Source organism: Cajanus cajan, chromosome 9 (genome assembly GCF_000230855.2).
Source record: "Cajanus cajan strain Asha chromosome 9, NIPB_CcT2T_4, whole genome shotgun sequence".
NCBI classification, from domain to species: Eukaryota; Viridiplantae; Streptophyta; class Magnoliopsida; order Fabales; family Fabaceae; genus Cajanus; species Cajanus cajan.
The window spans coordinates 50,305,921-50,329,472 of NC_138525.1; the positions used below are offsets into that span (position 1 = coordinate 50,305,921).

The following is a 23,552-nucleotide window of genomic DNA, read 5'->3' on the forward strand; positions in this document are numbered from 1 at the left end:
ATTTTATAATGTAAAATACTCATAGACAAAGTTGATAAATAATTAAATACTTTATACGAATAATATAATTAAAAATATTAAAATATTAAAAGAACCAATACTAATCATATACCACTCCACGCATTTAATTACATGTTGCACAAAAATTTAAACCCAGTTCCAAATTTGAGTTTGAGTTGGGATAGTGTGATGGAATAAAGATGAAACGGGTATCTTTTCCTCTCCTGAAAAGAAGAACAAAACTGTGATGTATTATATTATAGTAATCGTAGGAACACTAGCTAAGCAAGTGTATACCTTTGCCCTCAAGTTATGTCATTACCCAATGAAGGGCAAGACATAGAAAAAGAAAGATACATAGATAGATCTACTCTACGTGCATCCTAATATTCTTCCTACAAAGTTATGGGGAGCCTCTATTTCTTTATTATTCATTGCACCATATAATATATTTTATTTTAGAAAGACCATGAAAGAGATCTCTATTAGGGATGACAAATATACACGTATCCGTGAGTAATACCCGAATCCGTCCCGATTTTAATGGAGAATACCCGATTTGACCGGGTACGGGTACAGGTAAAACCCGATATATTAAATCGGGTACGGGTATGTATATGTACTTATCCGCCCTGTACCCGTACTCGTACCCGTACCCGTCCCCATTCTTATTTTTAATTTAATATCTACTTTCAATTTAATTATATTAAAGAATTTTAATATTTTTTTATGTGTTATTATTTATTATAGTATGAGATAGATAAATAACTTAATTATAATTATAATATAATAAAAAAAATAATTTAAAAATATCATATTTTTTTAAAAATAAAAAATAAAAAAATTGACGGATACGAGTACGAGTATACCCGATATTCGACGAAGACGGAGATAGGATGAAATCACATACCCGACGGATATGGGAACGGGAACATAGATAAATTTGACTTACGGGAACAAGACAAATATCATGAAACCCGTATCCGCCCCGCCCGTTGCCATCCTTAATCTCTATCGTAGAGAATGAGGAGTAGTGAACATTGAAATGAGAATAAGACATAGATGAGGTAGAGTTTTTGAAGTGACGACTGTGTCACGTGCCATTGCATCTTTGTTCATGCAACCCACCATTGCATTGCTTTGCCCTTTTTAACTTTAAGAAGAGTTAGAGATTTCATTTCAAGTCTCTTTGAAACCGCTAGCGGAATTCGCAAGCCAAACTAAAACTATTGTTATTATAGAAATTAATTATGTTAATAACTATTACTACTATCATACTATGATTACTATCTCTCTCTTCTTTCATTACTATTCATTCCTACCTAATAAAAAGTAACTACCACGGACTATATATCATCCATTTATCTAATAATAGTCCTATATATTAATTTTGAAGTTATTTTTGTAGAGTACAAAGTTTTTGAAAGAAGAATTTGGGATTTGCATGGTGAATTGAAAAAGAACAAAGGTTGTCGAACTTGTTCATGAGTTGCTCTTACATGAAAAGACATTCACATCCTTCTCATTCTCAGTCCAGCTACATCCCATGCTTCCCTCTTGTAGGTTTCCATAAATGCCCTCTCCCAGGACAGACTAGACTAGAGTAGAGTAGACCGTGACTCAAAACAAAACCACTATACCATCCTATAATAACAATAAATATAATCATATAATAATAATAAATATCACAATATACTAATACACATACATTGTTGTATATTATTATACCAACAATGTCTAATACAAACGGTAAAGATTTTAGTGTATATTAACAAAAATTCAATTTTCTCCCTCAGCATATTAATAATCTTTAAATATTTAAATAAGTTAGTTTCTAATTATCAGCTACATAATATTCTTAATTCAAGCAAGAAAAAAATCATAATTTATTTTACACTAATTTGTGAATAAATCAATAAATTAGTTAATTAGTAGTCTTGAAATTGAGTTTCTTTAATAATAAAAAAAATGTTTGTCATTACAATAATCTTATTGATGAAACATGAATCTTGCAGAAAATATTTACTCATAATTGTTACAAGTTTGACAAGTAATTTTGAGTTTGAATTATAGGATCAATAAACACTTGAAAAATTAAATTATCTGTGAATATAGAATATGAAAAATATTTATAATTTTATAAACGATGTGGAGTGAGTATCTTGCTACCTCACCCCACAAGTTTTCTCTCTATCTATCTCTCCAATTATTTTATCTTTGCCAAGACATCAACTCCCAAAAAAAAAAAAAAAAAAAAAAAACAAAACCATTCCGGTTTCCAGATTCAGCTTAGCTTTAAGGTGTCAAGCATATCTTCTATTTCTACTTCAGCTCTCTTCTTCCACTTGTGCTCTCTCTCTCTCTCTCCACACATGAGATGTGCCTTACTTTTCCAAAGGTAACAACAACTTGTGTACCATTCTCCTTGAGGAAGAGATGCCCCATGATGACTTCTTGATGCCTAGTAGTGTCATTGACATTGTTGTTGTCTAGCTTTCTTCTCTCTTTGATGGATCTTGGGGTGATGGGTTTGGAGGGGTTGGACAGTGTTGCTTCCTTTGGTTGTTCATCTCTTGCTTCAGATCCTGAGGCAAAGCACAAGTGGTACGGATCTGGGGTGCTCAAGCAAGAGAGGACTGTCACAAGTGAAGATGATGGTGATGAGTGGAGAGCTTCAAAAGTGGCTAAAACTCATGACATGTCTTCTGCATCATCCAAAGCAATGCTGTTTCATCACAGAAACTCCTTGCTGAGATCTAATGCTGCCACTCTCTTCTCTGACCATCATCACTCACAAATGCTGAGCTTTTCCTCTCCAAAGTCAGAAACTTTGTTGCTGGATAATAAGCCCTCCTCAAATGCCACATTGCCTTTTTCTTTGTCTAGTAATTACAACAGGAGTACAGGTACTTACTTGCATATCTTAGAGGGGAGTATAGTAGATATTGGTTATCAATTAAGCATTTTTTTTTTTTTTTTTTATAAAAAGGGGTGTTTTTGGATTTTGATTTGGATTTGGAATATGGTATCCGTTGTGGGGAGCCAAAATATGTTATGTGGGTTGTTACTGTCTCATTCTACAGTACCGGTGGAGGGTCTTTTCATGGAGTGGTCTCTGTTTGTGAGTCATGTCAAGGGAAAGTAAAACAAAAATTCTCCTTCTCTTCCCGCTTTAGGAAGAGGGGTTTTGGTAAAAACTTTGCACTGTGGATTAAAGGGTACCAAAGGAGAAAAATATATGAATGAACAAGGATAAAATAAAGGTCCAAAATTTGATTGGTTGTTTCATATGGTCTCTTTTTATCTAAAAATAAAATCTCCGTTTCACTTTTTTCATGTCTTGAAAGAAAGAAAGAAAAGGTTGACTTGACTTCTGTTGTTTCTTGAAACCAAAGGAGGGAAAACCAACCATGCCATTGATTGAACTTCCCTCTTTTCGCTGTGTATAATATTTTTAATGTTTTGGAAATGTGAATAATTTGGAGTTGTGTTGTGTGGCATTTTCTTTTACCTTATTATTATTATGTTGTGGGGCATGTGTGTGTAGGTTACAATTCGGGAAGCAATAGCATGCATGGGGCATTAGTTGGTGCTATAGGGCTATTCACTCCATCACAGTGGATGGAGCTTGAACACCAGGCTTTGATCTACAAGTACATCACAGCAAACGTGCCTGTACCCTCTCATCTTCTCATACCAATCAGAAAAGCACTTGATTCTGCTTCCTTCTGCAACTTCTCAACCGGGCTCCTCAGACCTAACACATGTATGTAACTCTTCTTTTACGAATCAAATAGCCATGTAGTAGTAGTCACTAGTGGCTAGTGCTGTACATAGATATCTTTGTTTTTTTTTTTTAATAACTTTGATCTTTCAATAGTTACACCATGCTAAAACTAATCTCCAAATTTAAATTTTAAAACAGTACTATTTTGGGTTCACATAGCCTTAAACTATTTTGGTATAGTTTGAAGGACTAATTTGATTTAATGTATTAATGGTTATAAAGATGAGGGATAAAATAAAAGAAGCACAAAAAACTTATCCCAGTGTTTTTGGTACTGTTATTTAAGTCTGTTTTTGTACTAAAAGTTTACAATATTAAAGGGAAGCATTTGTGAATTCTTGGACCTTGAGACCTGTTTCCATCCTAGGGAATTCTTGGACTAAACTTTTTTGAAGAAAAAGAAAGCATAGCTGACCAAGTTCAAACTCTTATTCTTATACAAGACCAAAACACTTGAAAAAATAAAAGTTTTTTTTTTTTCAATTAATTTAAAGACAACTTATATACAACTATTACCAGGAATTTTTGTATGATATGAAACCACCGTATATTCATGGTCACAGTCAAACTCTATGCAAATGGAATCCAGTTTTTTAAATCATGAAAAAGTTAATAAAATTCAACTATATCTTGATTAGGATCATGGACACTTAATCATTCTGATCATACAATGATTTCTTGTAACTTAGATATTGGTTTTGTTCTCTAATGAGTTTATGTTACCTTACCCTTTAATATAATTATAAATATGTTTGGATACAAGTTAGAAATGTTTATAAAGTTTCTCTACTAGAAAAAATTCTTTATTTTTTTTGTAGAGAAACTTTCAAAAACTCTTTTAAACTTGTATTCAGACAGGTTCCAAGTAAATTAGCACGGTGAAACTTCAAACAACACCAACTAAATTTAAGTTTTGTACTTGATGCAAAGAAAAGATGGGGTTGGTTTGAATGTTTTGATGATGTTGTTGTATAGTGGGATGGGGAGGTTTCCATCTGGGATTCTCGAACAACACAGATCCTGAGCCAGGGAGGTGTAGGAGAACAGATGGTAAGAAATGGCGGTGCTCGAGAGATGCCGTAGTGGATCAGAAGTATTGCGAGCGACACATGAACAGAGGACGCCATCGTTCAAGAAAGCCTGTGGAAGGCCAATCAGGCCATGCCCTCAACACCACCACTACTCCTAATGCTTCCTCTAACTCCATTGTGGTGCCCGGCAACAACACCACCACCTTTGCACACTCCTCTTCTGCCAACACCATCAATAGGTTAGTCACAACAACTCAAACACCTTCTAGAGTTTAACTTTCATGCATTCTATTTTGTCAACTAATCAGAAATCAATCAAATCATGCTACATACCACTTTTAAGTTACTTATTATAAAAGTCAATAAATTTATCATATATGCCAGTATGTGATTGTCAACTAATCAAAAATCGTGATGTGTATGTTTTCTAAATTATTTATTATAATAGTTAAGAAATTTAGGGTATATAATGGTACAATTGAATGATAGCGTAAAATTCATTTATGATGCATGTGGGTGTTCTATGGGAATATTGAAAATTTGTTTGTAGTTTTGATGATTATCATTCATTTTAAGTACTTTTCTGTGTTTTCCAACTTGGGACATTAATGTTTTCTAAAGTGAAGGGGTAAAGTGGTTTTTATAAAGTCGGGACTCGGGGACTAAAGTAGGGGTTTCCTCGTTGTGGTTGGTTTAGGTAGTGTATGCAGATTTATGTCATATCTTTTTGCTTGGTTTAGGACTTTAGGAGTTTGCATAGAAGAAAATCCAGGAATCTAGTATTTCATCCTTTTGGGCAGAAAGTGACAGGTCAATGTTAAATAGTGGTTGAGATTTGTGTTAGGGGTAAAAGAAAAGATAGTTCAAATTATGGTTCTTTATATAAAGATTGCTTTTGAGTTTTGATTCTTTATGAATGAGGTTTTTTTTTTTGTTTTTTTTTCATGCAGGATGTTTGTGAGCAACAAAGAGAACAACAATGCAAGTGAGAGGATGCCGGATGGCCCTGCCCTTCCCATGTTACCTCCCACTCTTGAGCTGAAACCAAAGGAGAACAACCCTTTCATGATTTATAAACACCAAATCCCCTCATATGATGAATCATCCTCAAGGAGCAACAATGAGTTTGGCCTTGTCACTTCTGATTCCTTGCTTAACCCTTCACATAAAAGAAAGGATTATGAGTCCCAACAACAACATCCCCTAAGGCACTTCATTGATGACTCTCCCAAACCAGAGTCTCATCACCACCACCATCACCATCATCTCTCTGGCGTTTGGCCTGAGCTTGACATGCAGCCAGACAAGACTCAGTTATCAATCTCCATACCAATATCCTCCTCAGACTTCATGTCATTCACCACTTCCTCACCCTCCAATGAGAAACTCACATTGTCACCACTGAGGCTTTCAAGGGAGTTAGACTTGGACCCCATCCAAATGGGGTTGGGAGTGGGAAGTGCTCCCAATGAATCAAACATTAGGCAAGCCAATTGGATTCCAATCACTTGGGAGAGTTCTATGGAAGGCCCTCTCGGAGAGGTTTTGAACCTTAGTAATTGTAGCAACAATAACAACAATGCAAGTGATCAATGTGGTGGCAATAACATCACTTCAGCCCTCAACCTCATGAAAGATGGGTGGGACAATAGTCCTCCACTAGGGTCATCCCCAACTGGGGTGCTGCAAAAAACAGCATTTGGATCACTTTCCAATAGCAGTGCTGAGAGCAGTCCAAGGTCAGAGAACAACAAAGAAGGAGCCACCACCTTGGGCAATGCCTTGTAAAGTCCATACAAGAAGAACAACTTTGAAGCCATGATGCATGCAAGAAGAAAAGAAAAGACTCTAGTTCTTTTGAGTTTTTTTACTAGTGAAGTTTATTACATATATATTTGGTAATCTTAGAATTTGGAAAGATGTGTTCTTGTTAATTAATTTCCCTTGCCCTCATAACCTTAGGCTTTTAGTTTGGTTGTGGTTTTTTTTTTCCCCTATCATTTATGTTTTTGCAAAGTTTGTATTCAACAGTAAGTGAATGATGTTGGTTGAAGTGTGTGTGGACATGGTTTTGTTTTAAGGAGGACAGGTTTTGGAACCAAGTGGGAGGCTTTGATTTTGCATGACCATAGTAAATATTATGTCTAATTGGTGGGACTCACGTAAGAAAAGTTAATGCAAGGAACAAAAATTGTGTTGTCATCTTAAATGGAATGGAGATTTCTGATTCCTAGTTTTGAAGTTTGAAGTGACTCTTGCTGAAAAAATTTGTTTGGGAATGAATTGGCGTTTGCGGAGTAATGTGGTCCACGAGCTTAGCTACTGTCCCTTTCTCTTTAACGTCTTTTAAATCTTTTGGTTTCACGGGGTGTACTAGTCTGGTTTTGAATGTGATTGTTTAACTTCAAATTTACTTCTAATTTTATCTCAACTTTGTTTTTTATGTTACTTTTTATATTTGTCGGGTGTTTTGAAACATCACTGCTGCTTTAGTCACGAGTTTTTCATATTTGTAAACACAATTTGTCCATTTAGCTTGCAATTGGTGTAAACAAAACATTTTAGGTGAAAGTTAATCGAAAGTTCATTTAATAGGTTCCTTTAAAATGAGATTTTTTCATAAATTTAATTGTGAAGGATGAAAAATAATTTTCTGTGAAATTTAGTAGAATACATTAAGTAGAAATTATAAATATCAACAAGTATTGATAGGACTATATTATATAAGAATGAATATAGGCAGATCTTAAGTAGATGTCTATAACTTAGACTTGTATAAAATATAGTTTAACATGAATTTTTTTAATGAAAAATGATAGATTTAAGTTTTTTTAAAAACATTAATTTATTTAAAAAGATGAAGTTTAAGCTTATAAAAAAAGTTTGTTAAGTTTCTAAATAAACTTATTTATTTATATAATATAATAAAAAAAATATACATATTACCTTATCAACTATAATTAAATAAATAAATTTTTAATACAAAAAATTAAAATTATTAATATTTTTGACATTTCAACTATATTTCAATGTTTTATATAATATATTTATTTAATTATTGATATTAAATAATAAAAAAAACAAGTATAGAGTTTTTATCATAAAGTGTGTTAAAAATTACAATAAGAATGCATTAGTAACATCCTTTTTTTATAAAAAAAAATTTACTTTTATTTATTTTTTCATCTTTTTGTAGCTGTGGACTATTTAATCTTCCGGAAAGTTTTGTCCTAAATTGTTTATAGACAAAGAGAAGAACAATAATCTTTTCATCATGGGAAGAGATTTGTTCTTTTGCTGTGCCTACAAGATTTCTAGCAACCTTCTGCTGAGAAGAGGTTGTCAATTTTTTGTTTATAAATCTTCCTCTGATTTTGCCCTTGTCATTTTCGAAGCCAACTTTGTTAAAAATCTGTATAATTATTTTTTTTAAAATTTTAAATAATGTGTTGTATTTTAAAGGAGACAATGGACTAAGAAATTTAACATATTTAAAAAAAATGTACTTTTATTCAATATGCTGAAGGAGGTCAATAATTGAATTATGGTTTTGTAAAATAGCTATACGTTAGCAAGAAGTTGACATGAACTCTTGACAAAGAATGATATATTTGCGTGTGATTATTTAACCAATTAATTGGGATAAAAATAAAAATTAGTTAGTAAAGAAACTTTTATCGGATTTTTATTATAATAATAATAAAAAAAAGTATAATTCTTTTTTATTGAATAGCTTTCTATAAAAATAACTATACAAACTAAAAAATAAATAATCAAACTTTTGAGCATGTAACTCTGAAAAAGACACAAACTAACTAAATACATATGAATGATAATATTATCATTTTTGTGAGTTTTGTTTCAAAATCTTTCATAGAAACACTATTTCTATGTGTATACTTTTCTTTAGCACTTATTTTTATGTTAAAGCTGAATAAAGATAAAATTGTTATTCTTTTTCTCTCCCCTTTTCATATAACAATATGAGTAAATAGTTTTTATAAAATTAAAGTATGAAATTTTTTTATAGTTATTTAATTATAAATAGACTTTTACAAAAAATTTCTTAAAAATCATACCTATTATGCTATCTAATTAGTTAATTGGGGTAAAAAAAAAGTAAGTGAATATAAGTTAAACTCTTTGTAAAATAAAAGGAAATTAATTTAACAAAAAAAAAATGGTTAAATTTTTGCAATGTAATGAATCAATATTTGAATCTCATGCGATTGACTCTCTAAGAATATATATATGAGGAGGGATCAGTTTATTTTAGGAGTAAGTTTACCTAAATTTACTCCGTTCAATAACTCTTGTTCTACATCAAATTTGAACGATTCAACAGTTGAATTTAAAGTTCTTAATGCATAGATCAAATCTGCAAATTTTTTAAAAAAATTGAAAATCATTTAATACTTCATTTTATTAGGTCAAATCAACGTATAAAATGATTTTATGAATATCCGTCAATTTGAATCAATGAAATGGAGTATCAAATGATTTTCAAATTTTTTAAAAATTTACAGATTTAATCTATACATTAAGAACTTTAAATTCAATGGTTGGATCGTTCAAATTTAATATAGAACATGAGTTATTGAACGGAGTAAGTCTAGATAGACTTACTCTTAAAGTAAACAGATCCCTTCTCTCTCTCTCTCTCTATATATATATATATATATGATAAAAAAAATCATACAAATTAAAATGTGAAAACAATATTCTTGAAAGTTATGGGGAGGCATGAAACTTCCACAAATTCACCTAACATAATTTGAGCATGTAAGTCTGAAAAAGACAAAAAAAAATTGTTGTTGGGAAGAATTCGATGCATTTGGTTATTGTCACTTTGGAAGATTGCAGCCACACGACACTCCAAAATTCAAAGAAACAGCATGCATGTGAGTGACTTAATGTATGTCCATACCCATTTTGGTTTCTTTTTGGGGGGTAGAAGTGCTACTTGGGCACACAACACAACTTGACCATAAAAACTTTTATCCATACCTCTGTTTCTGTCACTAAAACCATGCTTTGTATTTGGACTGAATTTGCTATGAAGATAAGGAGGACACTGTCCTTATTCTAGGTCATCTTTAATTTTATATTATCTCCTAGAGTTTTGAAAAGGATATAAGGAATAAAAGCTATACAACTTAAATGGATGAGGGGTAAGAAAAATAAAGAGATTTGTCATGATTCATTTGTTGGTCCAATTCACTGTTCAATCAAGGAAAAACTTTGATATAATATTATAAGTTTTGTTAGTATTATTCTTGGATCATAATTGAAGTTTATAGTATTTTTAATACGTAAAAATATTTAATAATATAGTATCATAAGTATTGTTCATATGATTTTTAATTAGAATTGAAATTTTTCATTGATAATATGTAAAAGGGATTTAATAGAATCATATTATTTCACATTTTTTTCCTTTGGGACAATTTTTTACAATGTTCTCTTTTTTATTAAAATTTTCACTATTATTTAACATTTTTAATGCTTTAAAAACTATTTAATTACTTTTTTTTTTTACATTAAAAGCTTTACTTTTTAAAAAAAAAAATCTCAATTATTTACATTATCAAGATGACGAATTTTAAGGTGAGAAAGAAAAAAAGAATCTCACCCATGTGTGGATATTTTTAAACATTTGATATATTAAATTTAATACAAAGTCATGCTTAACGAAAGAATCATTTAATCTCAGGCATCTATTTATTTTTTCTATATATAAATTAAAATAATTTTCTTAAATAAAAGTGTTTTTAGAAACGATTCTTCAATAAATATAATTTTAGCTACAAGTGTCTTTAGAGATTTTTATTAATATATTAATTTTGTTTTATTATTAAATTAAAAATTAATATTTTAAAAATATGAATAGTTAAAAATAACCATGGATGAAAATTTAAGTTATATATCACAAAATAAATATAATCTATGATAAAATTATTTATTTACTAAAATTTTTAATTATTATACAACTTGAATATTTAAAAATATTTCTTATTTATAATTTTAATCATATAAAATAAAATTTTAGTCATTATAATTTCGTTGGATTAAAAAACTAAAATACTTGGTTTAATACTGTATCTAACTCTTAAAAATACTTTCACTAGAGTATTTTATTTTTTACATTAAAATTATTTTCCATCAAATATCTGCATATATTCTTTGATGAAATTGATGAATTCCTTTCATATTTTTAATTTTTACATTCAATTTTGCTCTTACACCCTCTAGACAAATCATAAATTAAGAAAGGCATGTCATTTCTAATTTATCTTATTTAAAACTTAAATTGTAATTTTAATCAATTATGCAGAATCTTTATTATTTTAAGTTTTCATCAATTAATATATGTATATTTTTAAAATTTTTCATGAAGTACATATAGCCTTAATGAAAGAGTAGGTCTAATAGTCACTACAAATATATATACTTCAAAAAATATGTGCCTCGCATGTAATTTTTAGAAATGTAATAGATCTTAGTCCTTAACTATTCATAAATATTGGTGTAAAAAAAAACTATTCACCAATATTTATCTTTACCCTTAAATTAAAGTTAATCATTTCACTAAAAGTTATTGTCACAATTAATTTAATATCTGTGTTCTTTAATTAAAAACTAATATTTGATTATTAACTTAAATATAAAATCACAACTCAATATATCATTTTACTTTTATAATTTCGGTAAAGGCTTAAATATGTTTTTAATTTTTTAAATTTAGGGTAAATTTGTTTTAGATCCTTCAAATTTAAAATTGTTGTTTTTAATTTCTGTAATTTCAAAAAAAATCATATTTTAGTCCTTATATTCAAATTTTATTAAGAAATTTATCAAACATTATTACATAATATTTATCTATTAGTGTCTTTGTTAGTGAAAAACTCATATTAAATCTTGTTGGTATTGTATAACCGTCTTAATTAGTCACTTTCATATATGTTATTTGTAATCTGAGAGACTAAAATAATATTTTTAAAAATTACATAAACTAAAAATAACAGTTTTAAATTTGAGAGACCAAAAATAAATTTATCTTAAATTTGAGAAACTAAAATCATATTTAAATCTTTCGGTGAAAAAAAAAAGTATACTTCCTAAATATAACAACAACAAAGATTTGCCATCATCTTCCAACCTAATTGAGATTGTTCATGCATTGTTTGATGAGTTGAAAGTTGAAATCATGTTCTATAAGAGGGAAACAACTATAAAAATGTCGGAATATTTGTGTACTAAAAGTTATCTGTTTGTCATTTTTCTATGCAACAATCATTTTTCAAAAATAATCAATAGACCATTGTTTCAAAAATGCCTAAAAAGGAATGGTACTTGATTTTCCATTTTTAGTGCACTGTGAATGATTTGGCTTTTTGTACACAAAACGACCACCATGAACATAGGAAGAGGATGGCCATGTGATTGATTGAGTATCTCTGAAAAAGAAATCAATTATTGGTTTATTGTTCTATGAAGAGGAAAATATTAATTTTTGTTAATGGTTTGGATTGTGTTTTAAAAACAGTTACGCATTAGTTTTTGCTTTTAATAATTTAATTGTACATGGGTGTAAAAATGTATTTAAATATCAGGTCATTAATTCAATTATTTAATGAGAAAAAATGCTTGATTAAGTTGACTATTTATAAACAAGTAAACGTCTAAATTGGCTTTGAATTTAAAAGATGTTATATATTAGTCTTTGAAATTAAGAAATTATAAAAATATTATATAAAAATATAAATTTATAATCATATTAATACAAATTTACAATGATTTCATATTTTTATTTTGTCAAATCAAACACTTACACCAAGTTTTAGTAAGTATCTAGTTTAACTAATAAAAAATTGTATTTAGTTTTTTAAGAAAATAATCAAAATCAATTTCTATATATTAAACAAGAATTTCTATCTTATAAGAAAGTGTTTTTAGGAACTTTTATTGGATGAGAGAATTTTTAGTGATTTTATAACTTCTTGTATAATTCAATTCTTATTTATCATAATTATTTATAAATAAAATTTTAATATCTTTAAAATAAATTATCAACAAATAAAAATAATGTTGAACTATAATATAAATAATTTACCATAAATCTAAAATATAATATATATTTTAAAAATATCTGTTTATACAAATTTTAAATATAATTTATAAATTCAAACATAATATTTATTTATATAATTTACTACAAACTTTAATCATATATAATAAACATTAAACCTGTATATTACAAAGACGAAAATACTAATTATTTTACAATAATCAAAACCCAAACCTACAACATTTTTAAAATAACGTTGACAAATCAATTTATCTTTTATTGAATGATTATTAGTCCAGTTATAGAAAAGATATTGTTCATGATTTTATTCAACATGGTTGTGTTCTTGGGCTCAAAACCCAAATAATAACGGAGACCAATGTTCCCACAAAATAAAAAACAATAGCATTGGGTTGAATTTGTAAAAAAAAAAATTAGAATGAGAGTATCGGTTCCCGTAACAACAAAATGTGTTTATTTATGGGCCATCGTTGCGGATTTGGGCTTCAACATAGGACCTCGCCTTCCTATTTTTTTGTTCTTTTCAGAAACTCAATATCCAATGGTCTTTTTTATACCCATATAAGTTTTAGATCAAAAAATAAGAATAAATACATATATCCTCGTCACTTCTTTTTTATTTATTTATTTTATTTTTAATTTACTATCTCATTTGAAAATGTTGTCAAATTACCCATTCTTTGCCAGACACTAAAAATAGGTATAACATACTTTAAAGGGACTAAATTAATGTGAAAATATTTTAGAAAACTAAGTTTTTGATAATTTACATTATTAAACAAGTGAATGGAACAACAAAACTTTAAAGGGAGTTGTCGTTAAACATACTATAAAATATAAAATTTTAAATAAATATTAATAAATTGATAAATATATACTGTAAATAATTTGACTATATATAGAAATAAATTGATAAATATATATCCGTATGAGTGTGTGTAACGACCCGGCAGGTCACCACACTCACCATCACAATACACCGGAAACTCGAGACAGGATAGAACGAGTATATAAATATAGTGTCTAGAATATAAGTATATACAATGTCCTACATCCGACTAGAGTTAGAGTGTAGAGTACAAAATACATCCAAAAACCACTATATCAAGTAGCCGTAACAAAACAAAACAAAACATCCATAGGAGTCAGCTCCGCCTACCAGCTGCAGACTCACCACTATCCACCACCTATCCCTGCTCTGCTCCCATAACATAGTATGATCATTGCAGTCCAACCACATGGAAACAACAAAAGGGTAAGCTAGCATAAAAAGAAACAGCATATAGAAAGATTTAAGTAATATAAACAACTACAACTATCAACACTTCATCAACATACGTCCCATCGGTTTTTCAACATGATTATCAATGAGCATACAATGCGTCGTCACGCATATCAACTCGGAGATCTCCTACAACAACTCAGCCTTACGGCCTACCACAACTCAGCCTTGCGGCCTACAACAACTCAGCCTTGCGGCCTACAACAACTCAGCCTTGCGGCCTACAACAACTCAGCCTTGCGGCCTACAACAACTCAGCCTTGCGGCCTACAACAACTCACATCAATATTCCAGCACAACATAACTTATACATCTCAACATATCAACTCACAGTTCAACAAATCAGCCACAACATAACCTCACTTCTCAACACATTCATCAGATACAATTTAATATCAAAAATAACTTTATCTGCTATACATCATTTCATAACCTTCTATTTCAATTCAACTCAGCACAAAATTTCATACACGAACATCCCTTCTCCGCGCCCGGCGCACACGTGGCTGCGCCCAGCGCAACGCAACCAGAGAGCACCAGGGGGCCAGCGCGCCCAGCGCATGTATGCTCGCGCCCAGTGGGACTCACCCAGAGAACCCAAAACTATCTCGCGCTTAGCGCAATATTCTTTGCGCCCAGCGCTGGCCGGGCAGAGACTCAAGGAGTCTCATGCGCCCGGCGCACCAAAACTCGTGCCCAGCGCGGGGAAGGCAGAGACCTCCCTTGGTCTCGCGCCCAGCAAAATTTAAATTTGCATTCAGCGCCCACAAGGCAGAGACTCCTGAGGAGTCTCACGCCCAGCGCGACAAGGGGCGCGCTCAGCGCCCAAAAGAAGAACCAAAACCTGCCACAACTGGTATTGCGCCCAACGCAGTCCAAGTCACGCCAAGCGCGGGCCAGCCAGAGACCCACATTCTCAAGCGCGCTCAACGCACTCATCATTGCGCTCAGCGAGCTTGGCCAAATGGGGTCTCTTGGTGGCCACGCGCCCAGGCGCGAAGAACCGCGCTCAGCGCGAAGCTCAGCAGCGGCCAACCATTTTCGAAAAACTCTTCAAACAATCTGCAAAACAACCAGAAACTTCACATGCAATCGGTTCGAATCACTACAATTTCATCCAAGAGTCCAAAAATACCACCTTTTTCAACATGCAACAACAATTCAAGGATTTTCCCCAAAATTTCTCAACAACCCCGAAACCCCCAAAGAAGACAAGCTTTCTTTCAAATCCAGCCATGAATCAAACACCAACAAGCATCTAATGAATTTATAGAACCCGTCCACAGTCAAAAACAACGAAAAAGAAGCAAAATTACTAGCTTCCCTTACCTCGGCCTATGATTCCGAGCTTCGGGTGGAAAAGAATGAAGGAGAAGAGAAGCTTGGAAGTGGACGGAGAAGAAATCAGCTGGAGGAAATCAGTTCACACCCCCTAAGCACCTTCAGCTGCCAAGAATCGTCACCAGCAAAAGAGAGAAAAGGAGAAATGAGTATTTTGGAGAGAAAATGAGTTGTGCGGGGAAGGGTGAGTGAGGCTGAGAGAGAAGAAAAATGTAAGGGTGAAAATGGGAAAATGAAAGAAAAATAAGGTCCTCACAACCTCCCCAACAACAAAAGTTTTCGTCCCCGAAAACAGGCTTACTTGGGAATAGAAACGGATATCTCTCCCTGCACTGCTGCTCCACCTCCCAAGTAGCCTCACCAGTAGCTGCATCCCATAACACCTTCACCAGAGCAATGGACTTGCCCCTTAACTCTTTCAACTTATGATCAATCATCGCTACCGGCAACTTCTCAAACGTCAAGTTCTCCTTTACTTGCACATCGTCTAGCTCCACCACATGACTCGAGTTATGAATATACTTCCTCAACTGAGATACATGAAATACATCGTGTAGGTTTGAAAGAGACGGTGGCAAGGTCAACCGATACGCGACTGGACCTACATGTTGTATGATCTGATAGGGACCCACAAACCTTGGTGTCAACTTCCTTGCCCTCAGTGCTCTTCCCACACCAGAGGTCGGAGTCACTTTCAGAAACACATGCTCCCCTTCGGCGAACTCCAAAGGCTTCCTCCTCTTGTCAGCATACGACTTCTGTCTACTCTAAGCAGTCTTCATCCTTTCCTGAATTATCTTTACCCTCTCAGTGGTCTGTAGGATTAGCTCCGGGCCTACCACCACTGATTCACCATCCTGGTACCAGCACAAAGGAGTCCTACATCTCCTGCCATACAATGCTTCAAAAGGTGTCATCCCAATGCTTGCGTGAAAGCTGTTGTTGTAAGTGAACTCAACCAATGGTAGGACCTCCTCCCAGCTACCCAAGTGGTCCAACACACACGCCCTAAGTAGATCCTCCAAGGACTGAATTGTCCTTTCTGACTGACCATCCGTTTGTGGATGATAAGCAGAGCTCAACTTCAACTTCGTGCCTAAGGCCTGGTGGAGACTCTGCCAAAACCTTGAAGTGAACCTCGGATCTCTGTCTGAAATAATACTGAAAGGCACCCCGTGCAACCGTACTATTTCCCTCACATACAACTGCGTCAGCTTCTCCAATGACCACTTGATGTTGACAGGCAAAAAGTGAGCGCACTTGGTCAACCGGTCTACAATCACCCAGATAGCATCACTATTCCTCGCTGACCTAGGTAACCCGACAATGAAATCCATAGTAATGCTATCCCACTTCCACTCCGGAATCTCCACCTGCTGCATCAACCCACTCGGCTTCTGATGCTCCACCTTTGCTTTTTGACAAGTCAGACAGGCCGCCACATACTCAACTATTTCCCTCTTCATGCCAGGCCACCAGAAAGTCTTCCTGAGGTCCTGGTACATCTTAGTCATACCCGGATGTATGCTAAGTCTACTCTTGTGGCCTTCCTCCAACACAGCTTTCTTCAACTCAGCATCCTGAGGTAGGCAGACTCTGCCCTTGAACCTCAAGATTCCATCTCCTCCTAGTTCGAAGCCAACAGCCTTCTCGGTACCCAACAACCCAAGAAGCTTCACCAACTCGGCATCTTGCAACTGCTTAAGTCCAACCTGCCTCAGGAACTCACTAGTTATGGTGACTATCCCACAACTAATGTGATCCGGAGCTAACTCCACACCGAGGTTCAAATCTCAGAATTTCTCAATTAGATCCATCTCCCTCACCATTATGCTCGACATGTGGATGGATTTCCTACTCAACGCGTCCGCCACAACATTGGCCTTACCAGGATGATACATCAACTGGAAGTCATAGTCCTTCAGGAACTCCATCCATCGTCTCTGCCTCATGTTCAGCTCCTTCTGATCAAACAGATACTTCAGACTCTTATGATCACTAAAGACGCTGAACCGGGCTCCATACAAATAATGTCGCCATATCTTCAAGGCAAAAACAACAGCTGCCAACTCCAAGTCATGAGTGGGGTAATTCCTCTCATGGTTCTTCAGTTGCCTTGAAGCATAGGCCACCACTTTCCCATGTTGCATCAGTACACACCCAAGACCCTGGTGAGAAGCATCACAATACACATCAAAGGGCTCACCAGAATCCGGCAACACCAACACAGGGGAAGTAGTCAACCTCCTCTTCAACTCCTCAAAGCTCCGCTCACAGGCATCTGTCCAAATAAACGGCTGTTCCTTCCTCGTCAACTGGGTCAGAGGCGTTACTATTTTAGAGAATCCTTCAATGAACCGACGATAGTAGCCCGCCAACCCCACAAAGCTCCGAATATCAGTGACAGTCCTCGGACGCTCCCACTGCAACACCGACTCCACCTTAGCCGGATCAACAGTAATCCCCTCAGCTGAAATCACGTGGCCCAAGAACTTCACTTCATCCAACCAGAACTCACATTTAGAAAGCTTAGCATATAGCTGCTTCGCCTTCAAAATCTCTAGCACTATCTTCAAATGCTTTCCATGCTCTTCCCGGGTTCTTGAATAAACCAAAATATCATCAATGAACACCACCACGAATTTATCCAAAAACGGCCGGAAGATCCTGTTCATGTAATCCATGAACACTGCAGGGGCGTTGGTCACACCAAACGGGATTACGACGTACTCATAGTGACCATACCTAGTCTTGAAAGCAGTCTTTGGTATGTCACCCTCCTTCACCCTAATCTGGTGATACCCCGACCTCAAATCGATCTTAGAAAACATCGATGCTCCTCTTAGCTGATCCATCAAGTCATCTATCCGGGGAAGAGGATATTTGTTCTTGATGGTCAACTTATTCAACTGCCGGTAATCCACACAAAGACGACTGCCCCCATCTTTCTTCTTCACCAACAACACAGGAGCACCCCACGGTGAAACGCTCGGCCGCACCAACTGCTTCTCCAATAAGTCCTCCAACTGACCCTTCAACTCACTCAGCTCGGCAGGAGCCATCCTGTAGGGAGCCACCGACACTGGCCCCGCACCTGGAACCAGATCAATGCCAAACTCTATCTCCCTAACAGGAGGTAACCCAGGCACCTCATCAGGGAATACCTCAGCAAAGTCTCTCACCACATCTATCTCAGAAATGATTCTCTCAGTCTCCTCACTCATCATAGCAAACAGAAGGCAACCTTCTGCTCCATCCCTCAACCATGATTCAGCTTGACCAGCTGAAATCAATAACTCATCTCCCTCCTGCGGAAAGATCAACCGTCTATTGGCACAATCTATGAGAATACGATTGGCAGATAACCAATCCATCCCCAAGATTATGTCAATATCAACCAAAGGCAAACAAATTAAGTTTACCTTGTACTTCTTCCCATTCACAACAATGGGGCAGCCAGCACACAGCTCAGAAGTGACGATTGAAGCAGAAGCGGGCGTCGACACTAGCAGTCTCAATCCCAAATCAGACACAGGCACTCCCAACATAGCAACACAAGAATAGGAAATAAAAGAATGGGAAGCCCCAGAATCAAACAAAAGCATCACATCCTTACCAGCAGCCTTGCCCTTCCCCTTCACTAGGTTAGAAGAAGTCGAAGCCTCAGCACCAGTCAAAGCGAACACCCTACCAGCTGTAGTGGGTCGGTCACCCCTCTGAGTCACATTCCTCTGAACGCCACTCCTCTAAGTATCGGCTCTCTGCGCATCGCTCCTCTGAGTACTCCTCTCCAGTCTACCCCTGGTGGGACAGTTGAAAGACACATGTCCCATCTGTTGACATCTAAAACACCTGCTCTCAGTGTGTGGACAATCCCTGATCAAATGGGATCCACCACATCTGTAACACCTAAGGGCAGCACCTCCACCCTGTCCTCCCCCTCTAGTAGTCTCAGTAGGTTGCCTAATAACAGGACCCCTTTGTTGTGGTTGGGGCCTATCATACGGCTTCCCCTGACTTCCATTTCCTCTCTTGGACCCAGATGGTCCATCAGCAGCTCTGATCACCCGGCTACTCCCTTCCAACCTCTCTACAATCTTCGCCTTCTCCACTAAGGCGGGAAACTCGGTGATGGCCATAGGCACCACCACCTTCTTCAACTCATATTTCAGCCCCTTCGCAATTTTCTGCACTTCCAGGCTTCAGAAATAGCCTGTGAATAGAAACGAGCCAAGTGCTCGAACTTCAATGCATACTCTGATACAGTCAACCCACCCTGAATCAATCGCAAAAACTCGGCCTCCTTGGCGTGCCTCACGCTCTCCGGATAGTATTTCTCCATGAATACGGTTCTGAAACACTCCCAATCAACTGTAACTCCCCGAGCAGTAAGCATCTGGTAAGTGTTTCTCCACCAATGTTCGGCCTCTCCTACCATCATATACACAGCATATGCCAACCTCTTTTCTGGAGAACACCCCAGAACATTAAAGATCTTCTCTAACTCACGTATCCAGCGATCTGCTACCTCTGGATCCGCTTCACCCGTAAATTGCGGGGGATGACACTTCCGGAACTCAGCTAGGTCCCGGCTCTCCTGTGACCTCGTGGGCCTTGCTGCACCAGCTGCAGCTCTCTCAGCTTCCATCCTAGCAAAATATGCATTCTGCTGTTGCATAGCCATAGCCATCATCTCTATGGCACGGGCTATCTGTTCGTTGGTTCTAGTCATCGTCTACAAAATAACAGTATCTTTAGTACACTACCAATCACCCAAACAACAACTATCAACACAGTAATTCATCACATCAATTAGCACAGCAAGCAACACAACAAGGCAACACATCATAGAGTTAACACAACAAAAGCCTAAAGGAACCACCCCCAAAGAGTGTCCACTAGACTCGACCTGCTCTGATACCACTAAAGTGTAACGACCCGGCAGGTCACCACACTCACCATCACAATACACCGAAAACTCGAGACAGGATAGAACGAGTATATAAATATAGTGTCTAGAATATAAGTATATACAATGTCCTACATTCGACTAGAGTTAGAGTGTAGAGTACAAAATACATCCAAAAACCACTATATCAAGTAGCCGTAACAAAACAAAACAAAACATCCATAGGAGTCAGCTCCGCCTACCAGCTGCAGACTCACCACTATCCACCACCTATCCCTGCTCTGCTCCCATACATAGTATGATCATTGCAGTCCAACCACATGGAAACAACAAAAAGGTAAGCTAGCATAAAAAGAAACAGCATATAGAAAGATTTAAGTAATATAAACAACTACAACTATCAACACTTCATCAACATACGTCCCATCGGTTTTTCAACATGATTATCAATGAGCATACAATGCGTCGTCACACATATCAACTCGGAGATCTCCTACAACAACTCAGCCTTACGGCCTACCACAACTCAGCCTTGCGGCCTACAACAACTCAGCCTTGCGGCCTACAACAACTCACATCAATATTCCAGCACAACATAACTTATACATCTCAACATATCAACTCACAGTTCAACAAATCAGCCACAACATAACCTCACTTCTCAACACATTCATCAGATACAATTTAATATCAAAAATAACTTTATCTGCTATACATCATTTCATAACCTTCTATTTCAATTCAACTCAGCACAAAATTTCATACACGAACATCCCTTCTCCGCGCCCGGCGCACACGTGGCTGCGCCCAGCGCTGCGCAACCAGAGAGCACCAGGGGGCCAGCGCGCCCAGCGCATGTATGCCCGCGCCCAGCGGGACTCAACCAGAGAACCCAAAACTATCTCGCGCTTAGCGCAATATTCTTTGCGCCCAGCGCTGGCCGGCAGAGACTCAAGGAGTCTCATGCGCCCGACACACCAAAACCCGTGCCCAGCGCAGGGAAGGCAGAGACCTCCCTTGGTCTCGCGCCCAGCGAAATTTAAATTTGCGCTCAGCGCCCACAAGGCAGAGACTCCTGAGGAGTCTCACGCCCAGCGCGACAAGGGGCGCGCTCAGCGCCCAAAAGAAGAACCAAAACCTGCCACAACTGGTATCGCGCCCAACGCGGTCCAAGTCACGCCAAGCGCGGGCCAGCCAGAGACCCACATTCTCAAGCGCGCTCAGCGCACTCATCATTGCGCTCAGCGAGCTTGGCCAAATGGGGTCTCCTGGTGGCCACGCGCCGAGGCGCGAAGAACCGCGCTCAACGCGAAGCTCAGTAGCGGCCAACCATTTTCGAAAAACTCTTCAAACAATCTGCAAAACAACCAGAAACTTCACATGCAATCGGTTCGAATCACTACAATTTCATCCAAGAGTCCAAAAATACCACCTTTTTCAACATGCAACAACAATTCAAGGATTTTCCCCAAAATTTCTCAACAACCCCGAAACCCCCAAAGAAGACAAGCTTTCTTTCAAATCCAGCCATGAATCAGACACCAACAAGCATCTAATGAATTTATAGAACTCGTCCACAGTCAAAAACAGCGAAAAAGAAGCAAAATTACTAGCTTCCCTTACCTCGGCCTAAGATTCCGAGCTTCGGGTGGAAAAGAATGAAGGAGAAGAGAAGCTTGGAAGTGGACGGAGAAGAAATCAGCTGGAGGAAATCAGTTCACACCCCCTAAGCACCTTCAGTTGCCAAGAATCGTCACCAGCAAAAGAGAGAAAAGGAGAAATGAGTATTTTGGAGAGAAAATGAGTTGTGCGGGGAAGGGTGAGTGAGGCTGAGAGAGAAGAAAAATGTAAGGGTGAAAATGGGAAAATAAAAGAAAAATAAGGTCCTCACAGTGTGTATATCTAATAATTTATATATTAAGTTTTATCTTTAATAATTTGACTATATATTATAATTAATTAGTATGTCATTTAATGTTATCGGATAGTTTATTTTACTCTGTATATTTTTTAAATATATGAACTTTCACAAAAATCTATACATATTAAAAATTTATTATCAAATAATATGTAATTATTGTAAAATTTAATATATATATATATATATATATATATTAATACAATATAAATAAATTAAAAATATATAAATAGTGTTAAAAATTAAACTTGTGACATTTTTTTTGTTCTTGATGTTGTGTATTTTACTCGTATTTTAGCACTTTAATTCACAAGAATTCATAGCATAATCATGCATATCTTTCATGTTTTTAATAAATTTTTATATCATTTTCCTATTTTATGCTTTTCTTGGTATGTGTTGTGTTTTCTCTGAGCAGGATCAAGATTTAAGAATTAAAGAGGAAATGCTGAGCTACAGGGAAAATCACGGCCGTGATTCTAAATCACGCCCGTGATTCACCAGAGAAAATCACGGCCGTGACTCCCAATCACACCCGTGAACGCCACTGACCCTTCATAGATGTGCTCCAGAGAAGATCACGGTCGTGATTCTCAGTCACGGTCGTGATTCACTTCGCGTCCCAGCTTTTTAAGTTTTATGTTTTATTTTTATTTTATCTTTGTAATTTTTTATCTTGGTAGTTTTACCTTTTTACCCTTTTAGGTTATAAATTAGATGAGGTTAGCCTAGAACGGGGACTTTTGTTTTCGGAGACAGTTTTTTAGTTTTTGACACTGAGAGAAGGTTGGGCGCCTGTGCCATCGACTCGAAGGTTTGCTTTTCTTTTATTCTTCTTTTCTTGGAGAACTACTATGAACTCCTGTGAGTAGTTTCCCTTTTTCTGGGATCAGGGCTTAGCCTCTGAGAACCTCTTTATTAATGCATTATTCAGTTTCTTAATTTTATTCCAATTCTTGATTTGTTCTTTTATATTTTATATATGAACTTTAACATTATTGTTTTCATAATAACATTAATTAAGGATGAACTGAGAGGAGAACTTGATTATAATTATGATAAACAATTAATCTTAATTTTCATAATCATAGATAATTAGGGATGAACTGAGAGGAGAACCTAATTATCGGAACCTAAAGGAACAGACTTGAGTGTTAAATCACGAGAGTTGATTTAAGCTTTCGAGGAGTAATAG

General features: G+C 35.8%; 1 protein-coding gene across 1 annotated transcript; it reads left to right on the forward strand.

Annotated features, from left to right (window-relative positions):
- Window positions 1–2,218: 2,218 nt before the first annotated feature.
- LOC109815749 (growth-regulating factor 1) lies at window positions 2,219–6,920 on the forward strand. Its single transcript, XM_020380547.3, has 4 exons — window positions 2,219–2,906; window positions 3,548–3,766; window positions 4,763–5,057; window positions 5,769–6,920. Exons 1-4 carry the CDS (start codon window positions 2,510–2,512, stop codon window positions 6,604–6,606), a joined length of 1,749 nt encoding a protein of 582 aa, XP_020236136.2. The 5' UTR covers window positions 2,219–2,509; the 3' UTR covers window positions 6,607–6,920.
- The last annotated feature ends 16,632 nt before the right edge of the window (window positions 6,921–23,552 follow it).

What these genes read in the sequence shown, in the direction of transcription:
- LOC109815749 (XM_020380547.3), top strand. Translation starts at nt 2,510, where the DNA reads ATGGATCTTGGGGTGATGGGTTTGGAGGGGTTGGACAGTGTTGCTTCC. An exon ending in TAATTACAACAGGAGTACAG is followed by an intron (nt 2,907 to 3,547) that starts GTACTTACTTGC and finishes ATGTGTGTGTAG; the next exon opens with GTTACAATTCGGGAAGCAAT. An exon ending in TCTGCCAACACCATCAATAG is followed by an intron (nt 5,058 to 5,768) that starts GTTAGTCACAAC and finishes TTTTTCATGCAG; the next exon opens with GATGTTTGTGAGCAACAAAG.